The sequence below is a fragment of the Salmo trutta genome, chromosome 37, assembly GCF_901001165.1.
Source record: "Salmo trutta chromosome 37, fSalTru1.1, whole genome shotgun sequence".
In the NCBI taxonomy this organism is placed as follows: domain Eukaryota; kingdom Metazoa; phylum Chordata; class Actinopteri; order Salmoniformes; family Salmonidae; genus Salmo; species Salmo trutta.
In genome coordinates this window covers 7,082,353-7,095,865 of record NC_042993.1, presented here as the reverse complement: position 1 = coordinate 7,095,865, position 13,513 = coordinate 7,082,353, and the positions used below count along the sequence as shown (strand labels likewise).

General features: G+C 47.1%; 1 protein-coding gene across 1 annotated transcript in view; it reads right to left on the bottom strand.

Annotated features, from left to right (window-relative positions):
- Nucleotides 1-6,375, bottom strand: part of LOC115176358 (histone-lysine N-methyltransferase SETDB1-B) — a 30,064-nt gene extending 23,689 nt beyond the window's left edge. The window contains exons 1-6 of the mRNA XM_029736293.1: nucleotides 6,262-6,375; nucleotides 5,048-5,251; nucleotides 4,612-4,781; nucleotides 4,431-4,474; nucleotides 2,613-2,718; nucleotides 2,284-2,457 (exon numbers count right to left, since the gene is read on the bottom strand). Coding sequence (XP_029592153.1) covers nucleotides 2,284-2,457; nucleotides 2,613-2,718; nucleotides 4,431-4,474; nucleotides 4,612-4,781; nucleotides 5,048-5,251; nucleotides 6,262-6,278 — 715 coding nt within the window. The 5' untranslated portion in view covers nucleotides 6,279-6,375. The remainder of the gene's footprint in view (nucleotides 1-2,283; nucleotides 2,458-2,612; nucleotides 2,719-4,430; nucleotides 4,475-4,611; nucleotides 4,782-5,047; nucleotides 5,252-6,261) is intronic.
- Nucleotides 6,376-13,513: the final 7,138 nt, after the last annotated feature.

The following is a 13,513-nucleotide window of genomic DNA, read 5'->3' as shown; positions in this document are numbered from 1 at the left end:
CCCTTCACCAAACACACAGAGGATATCTGAAACAGCTTCACAACCTTCACCAACACACAGAGGGTATCTGAAACAGCTTCACAACCCTTCACCAAACACACAGAGGGTATTTGAAACAGCTTCACAACCCTTCACCAAACACACAGAGGGTATTTGAAACAGCTTCACAACCCTTCACCAAACACACAGAGGGTATCTGAAACAGCTTCACAACCCTTCACCAAACACACAGAGGGTATCTGAAACAGCTTCACAACCCTTCACCAAACACACAGAGGGTATCTGAAACAGCTTCACAACCCTTCACCAAACACACAGAGGATATCTGAAACAGCTTCACAACCCTTCACCAAACACACAGAGGATATCTGAAACAGCTTCACAACCCTTCACCAAACACACAGAGGGTATCTGAAACAGCTTCACAACCCTTCACAAACACACAGAGGATCTGAAACATGCTCACAACACACAGCTTCTCACCTCATGCGGTTCTTGTTGTTGGGCATCTCTGCCACGATGCCAGCGTAGAGCCAGACCTGGTTGCCGCCTTGTACTTGGCGACCACCCTGGCCCCCACGTATAGCCTCTCAGGGTGGGGTGATAGTGTAAACGCTATGTGGTTTCCAGACAGTTAGACTCTGCCCCCCTTGTTCTCAACTTCACCTTGTACTTACTGTAAACCATTACCTACAAACACACACATTCAAATGTCAACTCACCTTGTACTTACTCGTAACCATTACCTACAAACACACACATTCAATGTCAAACTTCACCTTGTACTTACTGTAACCATTACTACAAAACACACACATTCAATGTCAAAACTTCACCTTGTACTTACTGTAACCATACCTACAAACACACACATCAATGTCAAACTTCACCATGTGCATAGGTGTGTGTGTGTGTGTGGAGAGGTGTGTGTGTGTGTGTGGAGAGGTGTGTGTGTGTGTGTGTGTGTTGGGAGAGGTGTGTGTGTGTGTGTGTGTGGAGAGGTGTGTGTGTGTGTGTGTGTGGAGAGGTGTGTGTGTGTGTGTGGAGAGGTGTGTGTATGGAGAGGTGTGTGTGTGTGGGGAGAGGTGTGTGTGTGTGTGGAGAGGTGTGTGTGTGTGTGTGTGTGGAGAGGTGTGTGTGGAGAGGGTGTGTGTGTGTGTGTGGAGAGCTGTGTGGAGAGGTGTGTGTGTGTGGAGAGGGGTGTGTGTGGTGTGTGTGTGGTGTGGAGAGGTGTGTGTGGGTGTGTGGAGAGGTGTGTGTGTGTGTGGAGAGGTGTGTGTGTGTGTGAGAGGTGTGTGTGTGTGTGTGTGGAGAGGTGTGTGTGTGGAGAGATGTGTGTGTGTGGAGAGGTGTGTGTGGAGGTGTGTGTGTGGAGAGGTGTGTGTGTGTGTGGTGGTGGAGAGGTGTGTGTGTGTGGAGAGGTGTGTGTGTGTGGAGAGGTGTGTGTGTGTGTGTAGAGGTGTGTGTGTGTGTGTGTGTGTGTGTGTGTGTGTGTGTGTGTGGGGAGAGGTGTGTGTGTGTGGAGAGGTGTGTGTGTGTGGAGAGGTGGTGTGTGTGGAGAGGTGTGTGTGTGGGAGAGGTGTGTGTGTGTGTGTGTGTGTGTGTGTGGAGAGGTGTGTGTGTGTGTGTGTGGAGAGGTGTGTGTGTGTGTGTGGAGAGGTGTGTGTGTGTGGGAAAGGTGTGTGTGTGAAGAGGTGTGTGTGTGTGTGGAGAGGTGTGTGTGTGGAGAGGTGTGTGTGTGTGTGTGTGTGTGTGTGTGGAGAGGTGTGTGTGTGGAGAGGTGTGTGTGTGTGGAGAGGTGTGTGTGTGTGGAGAGGTGTGTGTGTGGAAAGGTGTGTGTGTGTGTGTGTGTGGAGAGGTGTGTGGAGAGGTGTGTGTGTGTGGAGAGGTGTGTGTGTGTGGAGAGGTGTGTGTGTGTGTGTGTGTGGAGAGGTGTGTGTGTGTGGAGAGGTGTGTGTGGAGAGGTGTGTGTGTGTGTGTAGAGGTGTGTGTGTGTGTGTGTGTGTGGGGAGAGGTGTGTGTGTGTGGAGAGGTGTGTGTGTGTGTGTGTGTGGAGAGGTGTGTGTGTGGAGAGGTGGTGTGTGGTGTGGTGTGTGTGTGTGGAGAGGTGTGGTGTGTGTGTGTGTGTGTGTGTGGAGAGGTGTGTGTGTGTGTGGAAAGGTGTGTGTGTGAAGAGGTGTGTGTGTGTGTGTGGAGAGGTGTGTGTGTGGAGAGGTGTGTGGTGTGGTGTGTGTGTGTGTGGAGAGGTGTGTGTGTGGAGAGGTGTGTGTGTGCGTGTCTCACCGACAGGGTTGATGGCGATGAGCATTCCGCTGTGCCAGGTCTTGGTGCGCTTCTTTCCCAGAAGACTCATCTCCAGTCTGATTTCATCATCCTTCAGGGAGGGGTTAGGCTGGGTGGGTGTGTTCCTGGGCGTGGCCTGGGACACAAACACCGCTGGCATGGGCACTGGGCCACCTACACAAAATACAAAACGCACGTGAACGTTTGTGCAGTATGTACACACACAAAGACACTGCCATCATGGGCAACACTGAAGAGAGAACGCCACCTAGTGACCCGGAGGTATACATCAATCACAGACATATAGAATTGCACATTGGTGCCATTACCTGGCTGTTGTATAGCAGGCCCGGAAGAAGAGTTCTTGTTGACTGTCTGGGCCAGCTTCAACACCTGCTGGGAGGAACGCTGGAGAGCTGCCGACGCCTCCTTAAACTACCAGACAAACAATTAACACATACATATGGATATTGTTCAAACACAATTAACACATACATATGGATATTGTTCAAACACAATTAACACATACATATGGATATTGTTCAAACACAATTAACACATACATATGGATATTGTTCAAACTTCTTTCTGAATTTTAACTACCACCAGTGTTTGTATGTATGTATGTATGTATGTATGTATGTATGTATGTATGTATGTATGTATGTATGTATGTATGTATGTATGTGGAAGAGAGAAAGACAGGGTGTGAGAGAGAGAGCGAAGGGAGAGCGAGAGAGCGAAGGGAGAGAGAGAGAGACAGCGAAGGGAGAGAGAGCGAAGGGAGAGAGACAGCGAAGGGTGAGAGAGAGAGCGAATAGAGAGAGACAGCGGAGGGAGAGAGAGAGAGAGAGACAACGGAGGGAGAGAGAGAGAGAGACAACGGAGGGAGAGAAAGAGAGACAGCGAAGGGAGAGAGAGAGAGAGAGACAGCGAAGGGAGAGAGAGAGAGAGAGACAGCAAAGGGAGAGAGAGAGAGAGACAGCAAAGGGAGAGAGAGAGAGACAGCAAAGGGAGAGAGAGAGAGACAGCAAAGGGAGAGAGAGAGAGACAGCAAGAGAGAGAGAGAGACAGCAAAGGGAGAGAGAGAGACAGCAAAGGGAGAGAGAGAGAGACAGCAAAGGGAGAGAGAGAGAGAGACAGCAAAGGGAGAGAGAGAGAGACAGCAAAGGGAGAGAGAGAGAGACAGCAAAGGGAGAGAGAGAGACAGCAAAGGGAGAGAGAGAGACAGCAAAGGGAGAGAGAGAGACAGCAAAGGGAGAGAGAGAGAGACAGCAAAGGGAGAGAGAGAGACAGCAAAGGGAGAGAGAGAGACAGCAAAGGGAGAGAGAGAGAGACAGCAAAGGGAGAGAGAGAGAGACAGCAAAGGGCAAAGGAGAGAGAGAGAGACAGGCAAGGGGAAGAGAGAGGAGAGACGCAAGGGACGAGAGATGAGAGACAGCCAAAGGGAGGAGAGAGAGAGACCGCAAAGGGACCGAGAGAGAGAGACAGCAAAGGAGACGAGAGAGAAGAGAGAGGCAGCACAAGGAGAGAGAGAGAGACAGCAAAGGAAGAGAGAGAGAGCGAGACGCAAAGGGGAGAGAGAGAAGGACCAGCAAGGGAGAGAGAGAGAGACCCCCAGCCCCCAGGGAGACGGAGAGCGGGACATGCAAAGGGAGGGAGAGAGAGGCGACAAGGCAAAGGGAGAGAGCAGAGAGACAGCAAAGGGAGAGAGAGAGGACAGCAAGGGAGTGAGAGACGAGAGAGACAGCAAAGGGACGAGAGATGAGAGAGAGAGATGAGGATACAGCAAAGGAGGCGAGAGAGAGACAGCAAAGGGAGAGATGAGAGGAGACAGAGAGAGACGAGAGAGAGACAGCAAAGGAGAGAGAGAGAGACAGCAAAGGGAGAGAGAGAGAGAGAGACAGCAAAGGGAGAGAGAGAGAGACAGCAAAGGGAGAGAGAGAGAGAGAGCAAAGGGAGAGAGAGAGAGAGAGAGGAGAGAGAGAGCAAAGAGAGAGAGAGAGAGAGACAGCAAAGGGAGAGAGACAAACTTCAACACCGGCTGGGAGGAACACTGGAAAGCTGCAGATAACAGGGTCAATTAATACACATTCAATTAACATGAGTGTGTGTGTGTGTGTGTGTGACTAATTATTTGTTCTCACCATTGCATCCTGAACAGGTATCCCAGGTTTCTTGGGTGGAACCACTGAGAAGAAAGAGGTCAGAGAAGAGAAACCAGGTTAGACATTCACTCCTGTGTCTGATCCTGGAGCTGCCCCTCTGGACAGGTTTTGTTTGGTAAACATGTTGTTTAGCTCACTGGGAGGAAGTGTCAGTACGTACGTAAGCCCACAGCGATGACATCATCATCGTCATCATCATCGTCAATTTCTATGACATCAGAGGACTGAACCCCTCCCACTCCCCCCTCATCCTCTGAAGAGCTCTCCTTGTAGACCAGACCCATTTTACTGTAGGTGGACTTCACCAGAGCCTCACACTCCACTATGGACCTGAACCACACACACAATGGAGAGAATCACACAGACGTTAACACACACACCATTCCTATTTTACAGTAAGCCGGGCCTCACATTCTTCTATAGACCTGAGACACACACACACACACACACACACACACACACACACACACACACACACACACACACACACACACACACACACACACACACACACCTTTCAATTATCCCTAAAGTCTTCCACTCTACTATGGACCTGAGAAAGAAAGAAACAAAACATCATCCCCACACACACTCACTGGTTGGCATTGTTGAAGAGTTTGTCCACCACCTCCTCTTCCTTCTCTTTCTGCTCCACCCATTCTTTGAGCTCAGCCAGCTGGGCCTTCCTCTGGCGGACTGCCTCGCTCCTCTCCACCTCCTCCTCAATCCACTTACTCAGCTCCTCCAGAGACACACCCAGCTCCTCCTCCAGACCAGAGTCCCAGCCCTCCACCTCCATCCTGGGGGGAGACAGGAGTGAGAGAAATGGAACGGGGCCAGGCAGAGAGAACGATGGAGAGACCGGGGTTGAGACATACAGGGAGGGAGAGTAAGAAAGCAATGGGAGTAGCGTAGAAGGGGAGGAGGCAGAGAGAGGAAGGATGGAGTGAAGATGAGGCAAAGAAAGCGATAGAGGTTTTATAGATTTAGTTAAGATTTACACCAAGCTAGTGTTAGCTAACTAGCTAGCTAGCCAACTACACGGTATTCTGAACCTTGTTTTAGTTTCAGGGCCGATTAAACACGTTGGGACTAAAACTCACCTGTACAATCTGTTTAAAATATCCCCCTAGGTAGTTTATATTGTAACAAAGGTCATGCATTGGAAGTGTTTTCAATTTCATGTTATCGTCGCATTGTTGTGAAATGAGGGACCATTGTGCAGGGACATCGACAGTGCTCGTGGTAGTTGTAGTCTTGAAGATTCTAAAATAAACGGATTTAACTAATCTTAGAAGATCCAAATAAACATTTGAAACTCGTTATTTGGAATGAAAGCTATTGTAATCAAAAACATTTTACACCATTTGTGTATCATACTAACATAGGGGGGAAAGCCACTTAGTGAACAATTTAAACTACAACTACCAAACGTCACATCGGCAAAAGGTTAGCGCACAGCGGTACGCGGAGAAGACACGTTTAGCAGTCAGAAATACTGTACTGTAGTAGCTTTAAATGAAATTCCTGTGGGAATGCACTTTTTAAAGTAAGTGATTTTGTGCACAGTGGATCTTCATTTATCGGACAAGTTGAGTTTATTCAAACAATCTTGCCAACTCTGAAAGTTACCTCGCTAGCAAGCTAACGTTACTGAGCTGGGGAGGCAGACTAGCTAGCTATGCTAACAAGCAGTTCAGTCTTTTGTAGTTGCCTTCTCTAAATCTATATCCGCTCTCCGTATAATGCATCTGCAACTAAAAACTGTTTATGAATCGAGACCATTTTTATTGGAAGTTAATGAACTCACCCATCATTATTGTCCATTTATCCAGTCATTCAGCTAGAAAGCTACAGACCACTCACTATACCCCGCATACAACTTCTTCTTCCTGTTGCTTTCCGGCAGACTAGACGCTGTGTTGCGAATTGCTGCCCTTAGCAGGTCGGAATGCGGATTGCACATTTTGATCAAAAAGGGAATGGGGTAAAACTTAAATTGCACCATCAAACCCTACTGTACACTATCCCCAAAAACCATCAGCCCATCCCACTACTTTGGCCCTAAACGATCCTACAGCAGGCTGTCAGCCTGGTCAGATGGAACCCTTCTCTCAAAACTTCCTGTAGATCTTCTGCACTAAAATCTCTGACACGCAAATATTTCTCTGCTGCTCCAACTACTATATCTTTTGTGATTTAAAAAAAATAAACAAATATTTCACTTTACTTAAGGTAAGCTAGTTGAGAACAAGTTCTCATTTACAACTGCGAACTGGCCAAGATAAAGCAAAGCCGTGCGACACAAACAACAACACAGAGTTACACATGGAATAAACAAGCGTACAGTCAATAACACAATAGGAAAAAAGAAAGTATATATACAGTGTGTGCAAAAGGCATGAGGAGGTGGGCAATAAATAGGCCATAGTAGCGAAGTAATTACAATTTAGCAGAAAAGTAAATAAAAACAATATGGGGATGAGGTAGGTAGATTGGGTGGTCTATTTACAGATGGACTATGTACAGCTGCAGTGATCGGTTAGCTGCTCAGATAGCTGATGTTTAAAGTTAGTGAGGGAAATACAAGTCTCCAGCGATTTCTGTAATTCGTTCCAGTCACTGGCAGCAGAGAACTGGAAGGAAAGGCGGCCAAAGGAGGTGTTGTCTTTTCCACTCCATCAGTGCAGTTGACCACCACCATATTACGCAATAAATCCAACCTTTCTAAAAACTCATCTTCTCTGGCTCTCTCTCTTCTGGCTCTCTCTCTTCTGGCTCTCTCTCTTCTGGCTCTCTCTTCTGGCTCTCTCTCTTCTGGCTCTCTCTCTTCTGGCTCTCTCTCTCTTCTGGCTCTCTCTCTTCTGGCTTTCTCTTCTGGCTCTCTCTTCTGGCTCTCTCTTCTGGCTCTCTCTTCTGTCTCTCTCTCTTCTGGCTCTCTCTCTTCTGGCTCTCTCTTCTGGCTTTCTCTTCTGGCTCTCTCTTCTGGCTCTCTCTCTTCTGGCTTTCTCTTCTGGCTCTCTCTCTTCTGGCTCTCTTCTGGCTCTCTCTTCTGGCTCTCTCTTCTGTCTCTCTCTCTTCTGGCTCTCTCTCTTCTGGCTCTCTCTCTTCTGGCTTTCTCTTCTGGCTCTCTCTTCTGGCTCTCTCTCTTCTGGCTCTCTCTTCTGGCTCTCTCTTCTGGCTCTCTCTTCTGTCTCTCTCTCTTCTGGCTCTCTCTCTTCTGGCTCTCTCTCTTCTGGCTCTCTCTTCTGGCTCTCTCTCTTCTGGCTCTCTCTACTCACTGGTGGCCTCCCAGTCGACTCACTCACCATTGGGCTATCCTCTACGCTCTTCACTGCCTCAGCATAGGAAACTTTCTGCCCCATTTGAACTCTGGCACTCTCAACCTGTCTCCCTCTCACAGGGCACTTCAGATCCACAGCTGCATGGGAACCCCCACAATTCTCCCTCTGACTACCCTCCTGCACATTTTTCACATTGTGGGATCTCCCTTCTGCACACTGCTGGAATGTGTCCGAATCTTTGGCACTTAAAGCACCAAACTGGGTTCGAAACAGGCCCTCGCAGAATATCAAATATAACCTAACCAGACCTTATGAGGTAGAAACTCTGTGTCAAAGCTCAACAAAACTGACAGGGTATTGTCAGTCTCTCCATTGCCACCAGGTCTACGTCTCACCAAACAGCCGGCGTCACAAACACTAGGAATATTCCTGTTCATTTGATCCACCTCTACACTCAACACTACCCCACTGATCACCCCTTTTAGCGGTACCCTGCTCCGTAGAACAAAGCCCACCACAGGCTGAGCCCCGGGCCGTGTGACTCGAAGCTCCCGCTCTGTCGCTGCAGGTTATCATGGACTGGCTCAACCTCAGAGTGCTCACCACTGCTGTCTGACTCCATTTAGAGATCATCAAGATTCTCAAGAGTGCATGAAGACCTAGAAGTAATATTACTTGGTTTGTAATCAGGAGACATAGGTATGAACACCTCGAACGAAGGTGTATACCCAGGAAACAAATCTCTGATCTTAACAGCACAATTCTTACGCTATTGCATCATCATATCTCCCGAAAAGAAATAAACTGGACCACTTTCCCTCCACCAATGCTCTGCTTACAGTCAGACTGGAATACTTGCAGGCTCCTTCTTCAATGGTTGTGTTCTTCCCATTACCTCATCCCTTACTCTTAACTCTCACTAATTATTGGCAATTAAGGTGCATTATGTTTATTCAAAATGACATGAAATCATTGACCATCCTCTGACCAGCTCCCTATACTTAAGCCATGAATTGACCCTTTCCACCTTCAGAAGTTGCAGCTTTCAAAGACTTGGCCTCTATTGCTTGACCTGTCATGATATTATATTATATTGCTAGTTTGTTTTTTGCTCTTCAAGTGCTTTGAGACTCTATGGAAAGCGCTATGGAAATGTAATCAATTATTATTATTATAACCTAGACTGCATATTGTAAAAACATCACAAATGAAACAGACATTCAAGTATGCTTTTTATTGTCATGTCATTTTCTCTCATGGCATAGCCTGTTTGTTTTAATGGAAAGCAGATGTGAATATGACAGTGGCTGATTAGGAATACAAAAACTAAAATGTTGGTCATTCCTACGTTTATCTGACTCTGGTCCATGACATGCTGACAACTGTAGACTTTCCCAAAAGCACATTGCCTAAACAAACAGTACTGTAAGCATTTGAAATCCTCATGGTCCCATTTGCTCCTGTTTTCCAGGTTATCATGGTGTGTGATGTTCATCTCCAGATCTGTGGACTGATGAATTCTCCAAACGTTTAAGAACCACTCCCTTCATGTGCTTTCTGCTCCTCTTGATTCCCACAAGTTTAACTACGAAACCAAACTTCCCACCTTCAGCACACTAGCCACAGTCGGGCTAGGGTTCTTCCACTATGCTCACATTATTTCCTGCCCAGTATGGAGTGAGGTCACTCCTCAGTTTGTTCCTCCGTATTCTGGTATGCGGCGACAGAGATGGCGCTGTAGGGGTTCAGGACCATCTGGGCACAGCGCACTATGGTGAACAGCAGGAAGGAACAGAGTAGGAAAACAAAGAAGAGGGCAAATCCCAGGTCCACGTCCACCTCCATCCTGGCCACCGGCAGGAGAGGAGGGTCCATGACTTATCGTATTCAAATGAGACTGATGCAGACTGACAAAGGTAAAAAAAAATCTAGGTAGAAAACTTTTTTTTAAAGTGTCCTTTGCTGCTTGGTGTTGGACAACACTGGAATCCAAACTTTCTCTCTCTCTCTCGCTCGTCCGTCCTTGCTTTTGTGTCTATCTACTTGTTCTAACAACCTAGAATCGTAGCTTGTTCTAATGAAGGGTCTTCATGCTGTCTATGCTTCTCTAGAAGACGTCTCTTTAGTCTTCTCTCTATCTACGTCGTGTTAGGATCTGTTTTCCTGTTCAGTTTAAGTTAAGTTGTGTGAATCTCCTCTCGCTTCAATGCCTTTCCCTCTGGACCATACTGCTCAGGGTCCAGCCCCCTCTCTCTCTCGTTCTCTCTCTGCTCTCTCTCTCTCTGCTCTCTCTCTCTCCTCTCCCCCCTCTCTTTGCCTTCTCTCGCTCTCTCTGCTCTCTCTCTGCTGTCTCTCTCCTCTTCCCTCTCTCTCCCCCCCCCTCTCTCTCTCCCCCCATCTCTCTCTCTCTTTCTCTTTCTCTCTCTCTCTCTCTCTCTCTCTCTCTCTCTCTCTCTCTCTCTCTCTCTTATTTGCATAGGGTTGATGTACTCTCCACTTGTGTGAGTGTCTCTCTAGTGGCATCAGAGTACAGGAGGCAATCTGCATCTTTTTGGTCAGGATCAGTTTCCACCACCGTCTCAAGTGAATTAACACCAAGGCATCATATCCTTTTTCAATTCATCTACCTTTATTTTGTCCTGATCAGCTTTTCTTTCATTTTGATTGTTTTGTTGTCAAACTAAGTCTAAATTCTATATTCTATGGCTCTCTCTCTCTCTCTCTCTCTCTCTCTGCTAGGAGTCCTACTCAATGGCCCCTACTTTATCCCCCAATGTCCCTACCACCCAACCCAATCCACTCTACTGTAGGCCAGCTATTCTATGGGCTTCAGCATGCAGAGGACACGTGTACTCACACCTGTGTCAGGTAATGGTATATCTATAGGAAGGTGAAGGTGCATTACAGTGTTTAAACACCTCAGCAAAACACTAACACACAACACAGCTACAATGTCTCCTCTCCTTACTGTATATACATATACATCCCTATGGACGAACACACAGGCGCAGAGGTCTAATGTACAGTCATGGGTTTGTTTCCAAGTCTACGTTTCCTCCACAGGGTAGGCATCATTCCATGTGCTGTACCCCCTAGTCCTGCCTCCTGCCCCTCCTGCTGGTTGTTGTTGCCTCCTGGGGAGGTCCAGAGCCCTGCCTGTTGCCTGGACTGAGTCCTGCTGGCTGTTCTAATCTCAGTTACGGCCTGATCGTCACCAAACCCCTCTTTAACTATTCATGGGACACAGGTGCCAAGTGTGACTGAGTACGTCCATCTGTTTGTCCATCCCCAGGGGGGTTGGGAGTGGCGTCCAGGAGAGGTGAAGAGAGGGAGAGAGAGAGAGAGAGAGAGAGAGAGAGAGAGAGAGAGAGAGAGAGAGAGAGAGACAGAGAAAATGAAGGAGTAGGGGAATAATTCTCATGTCATATTCATGTTCAGACCACTAATGATGTCACACAGACGGGATGTCACACAGAAGAGCGTAAGATGTAAGGAACATCCAGGTAGAATCCCACCAGAGTGATACTACTGACCAACCTGAGAAGGAAGGAGTAATCCTATCTGCCCTACTCCAACTCCTCCAGCATTCCATCCGATTTCACCCCCAGGCTGTGAACGAGAGAGGAGGAGGAGAGGAGGAGGAGAGGAGGAGGGGAGAGGAAACTGATCCGTGGCCATAGATCTCTGTGTTTCTCTGACCACTGATAAAGTAGGAAGGGATGGAAATGGATACAACCCAATCAAGGCAGAGTTGGATTTTGTTTCTTTGCCAATTAAGTAACACAGACCACATGTAAAGAAGTGAATCGATGGATGATAGATGGATTGATATCACTTAATGAAGTTGCAGCAAGTTTAGAGCCTCTGCTGCATAATCGGTTAAAGTATATTATAATGGCACGTCTTTGTTTATATGTGTGTGTACATAGGGAAGTAGCAACTAGGGCATCTTGGGTCTATCAGCTCTCTTCCTCTACCTAGTCTTCATCATGTTTTAGTTTGAACCTTTATTTAACTAGGCAAGTCAGTTAAGAATAAATTCTTATTTACAACAACAGCCTACCAGGGAACAGTGGTTTAACTGCCTTGTTTTGGGGCCAAACATCAGATTTTTACATTGTCAGATTGGGGATTCAATCCAGCAACTTTTTGGGTAGTGGCCCAATGCTCTAGCCACTAGGCTACCTGCCACCCCAGGATGTGTTGTGTTCTACACCACTTGTCCTACAGCAGTGTCTAGTGTTCATCATGTGTACTACACCACTTGTCCTACAGCAGTGTCTAGTGTTCATCATGTGTACTACACCACTTGTCCTACAGCAGTGTCTAGTGTTCATCATGTGTACTACACCACTTGTCCTACAGCAGTGTCTAGTGTTCATCATGTGTACTACACTACTTGTCCTACAGCGGTGTCTAGTGTTCATCATGTGTTCTACACCACTTGTCCTACAGCAGTGTCTAGTGTTCATCATGTGTACTACACCACTTGTCCTACAGCAGTGTCTAGTGTTCATCATGTGTACTACACCACTTGTCCTACAGCAGTGTCTAGTGTTCATCATGTGTACTACACCACTTGTCCTACAGCAGTGTCTAGTGTTCATCATGTGTACTACACCACTTGTCCTACAACGGTGTCTAGTGTTCATCATGTGTACTACACCACTTGTCCTACAGCAGTGTCTAGTGTTCATCATGTGTACTACACCACTTGTCCTACAGCAGTGTCTAGTGTTCATCATGTGTACTACACCACTTGTCCTACAGCAGTGTCTAGTGTTCATCATGTGTACTACACCACTTGTCCTACAGCAGTGTCTAGTGTTCATCATGTGTACTACACCACTTGTCCTACAGCAGTGTCTAGTGTTCATCATGTGTTCTACCCCACTTGTCCTACAGCAGTGTCTAGTGTTCATCATGTGTACTACACCACTTGTCCTACAACAGTGTCTAGTGTTCATCATGTGTACTACACCACTTGTCCTACAGCAGTGTCTAGTGTTCATCATGTGTACTACATCACTTGTCCTACAACAGTGTCTAGTGTTCATCATGTGTACTACACCACTTGTCCTACAACAGTGTCTAGTGTTCATCATGTGTTTATTTTGATGCTTAATGTATTTACAGCTGAATTCAGACAAGCAACACACACTTATACACACACACCACAAGATACACAACCCAGACACCAACAATCCTCCCCTTGCACCCTCACACACTCATCAACAACACACACACACACACACACACACACACACACACACACACACACACACACACACACACACACACACACACACACACACACACACACACACACACACACAGGCCTTCCACTGGCAAGGAATGTGCAGGGCTGCTTTCAGAATCACATGGTTTGGACTATACAGTCTTCAATTCCAAATTGTGTGACATGTTTCTACTATTCCTTCCTCTCTTTTGGAGGTGTGTCTCGCATGGAGGTGATGTCATCCTGAACGCAGTCCAGCTGTACCCATGAGGCCCTGAAGTTAGGACAGGAAGGGCAGAACGTGGATGGAAAAGAGTACCATGCATACAGGTAGACCATAACAGACCATGCATTCACCCAAAAGGCCATGCAGACAGACACATGGACCAGAGCAGAGGAGGCTTGTGGGAGGAGCTACAGGCTCATTGTAACGGCTAGAATGGATTAAATGGAACGTAGTCAAACGTGTGGTTTCCATATGTTAGATGTGTTTGATACCGTTCTATTATTCCATTCCAGCCATTATAATGAGCCTGTCC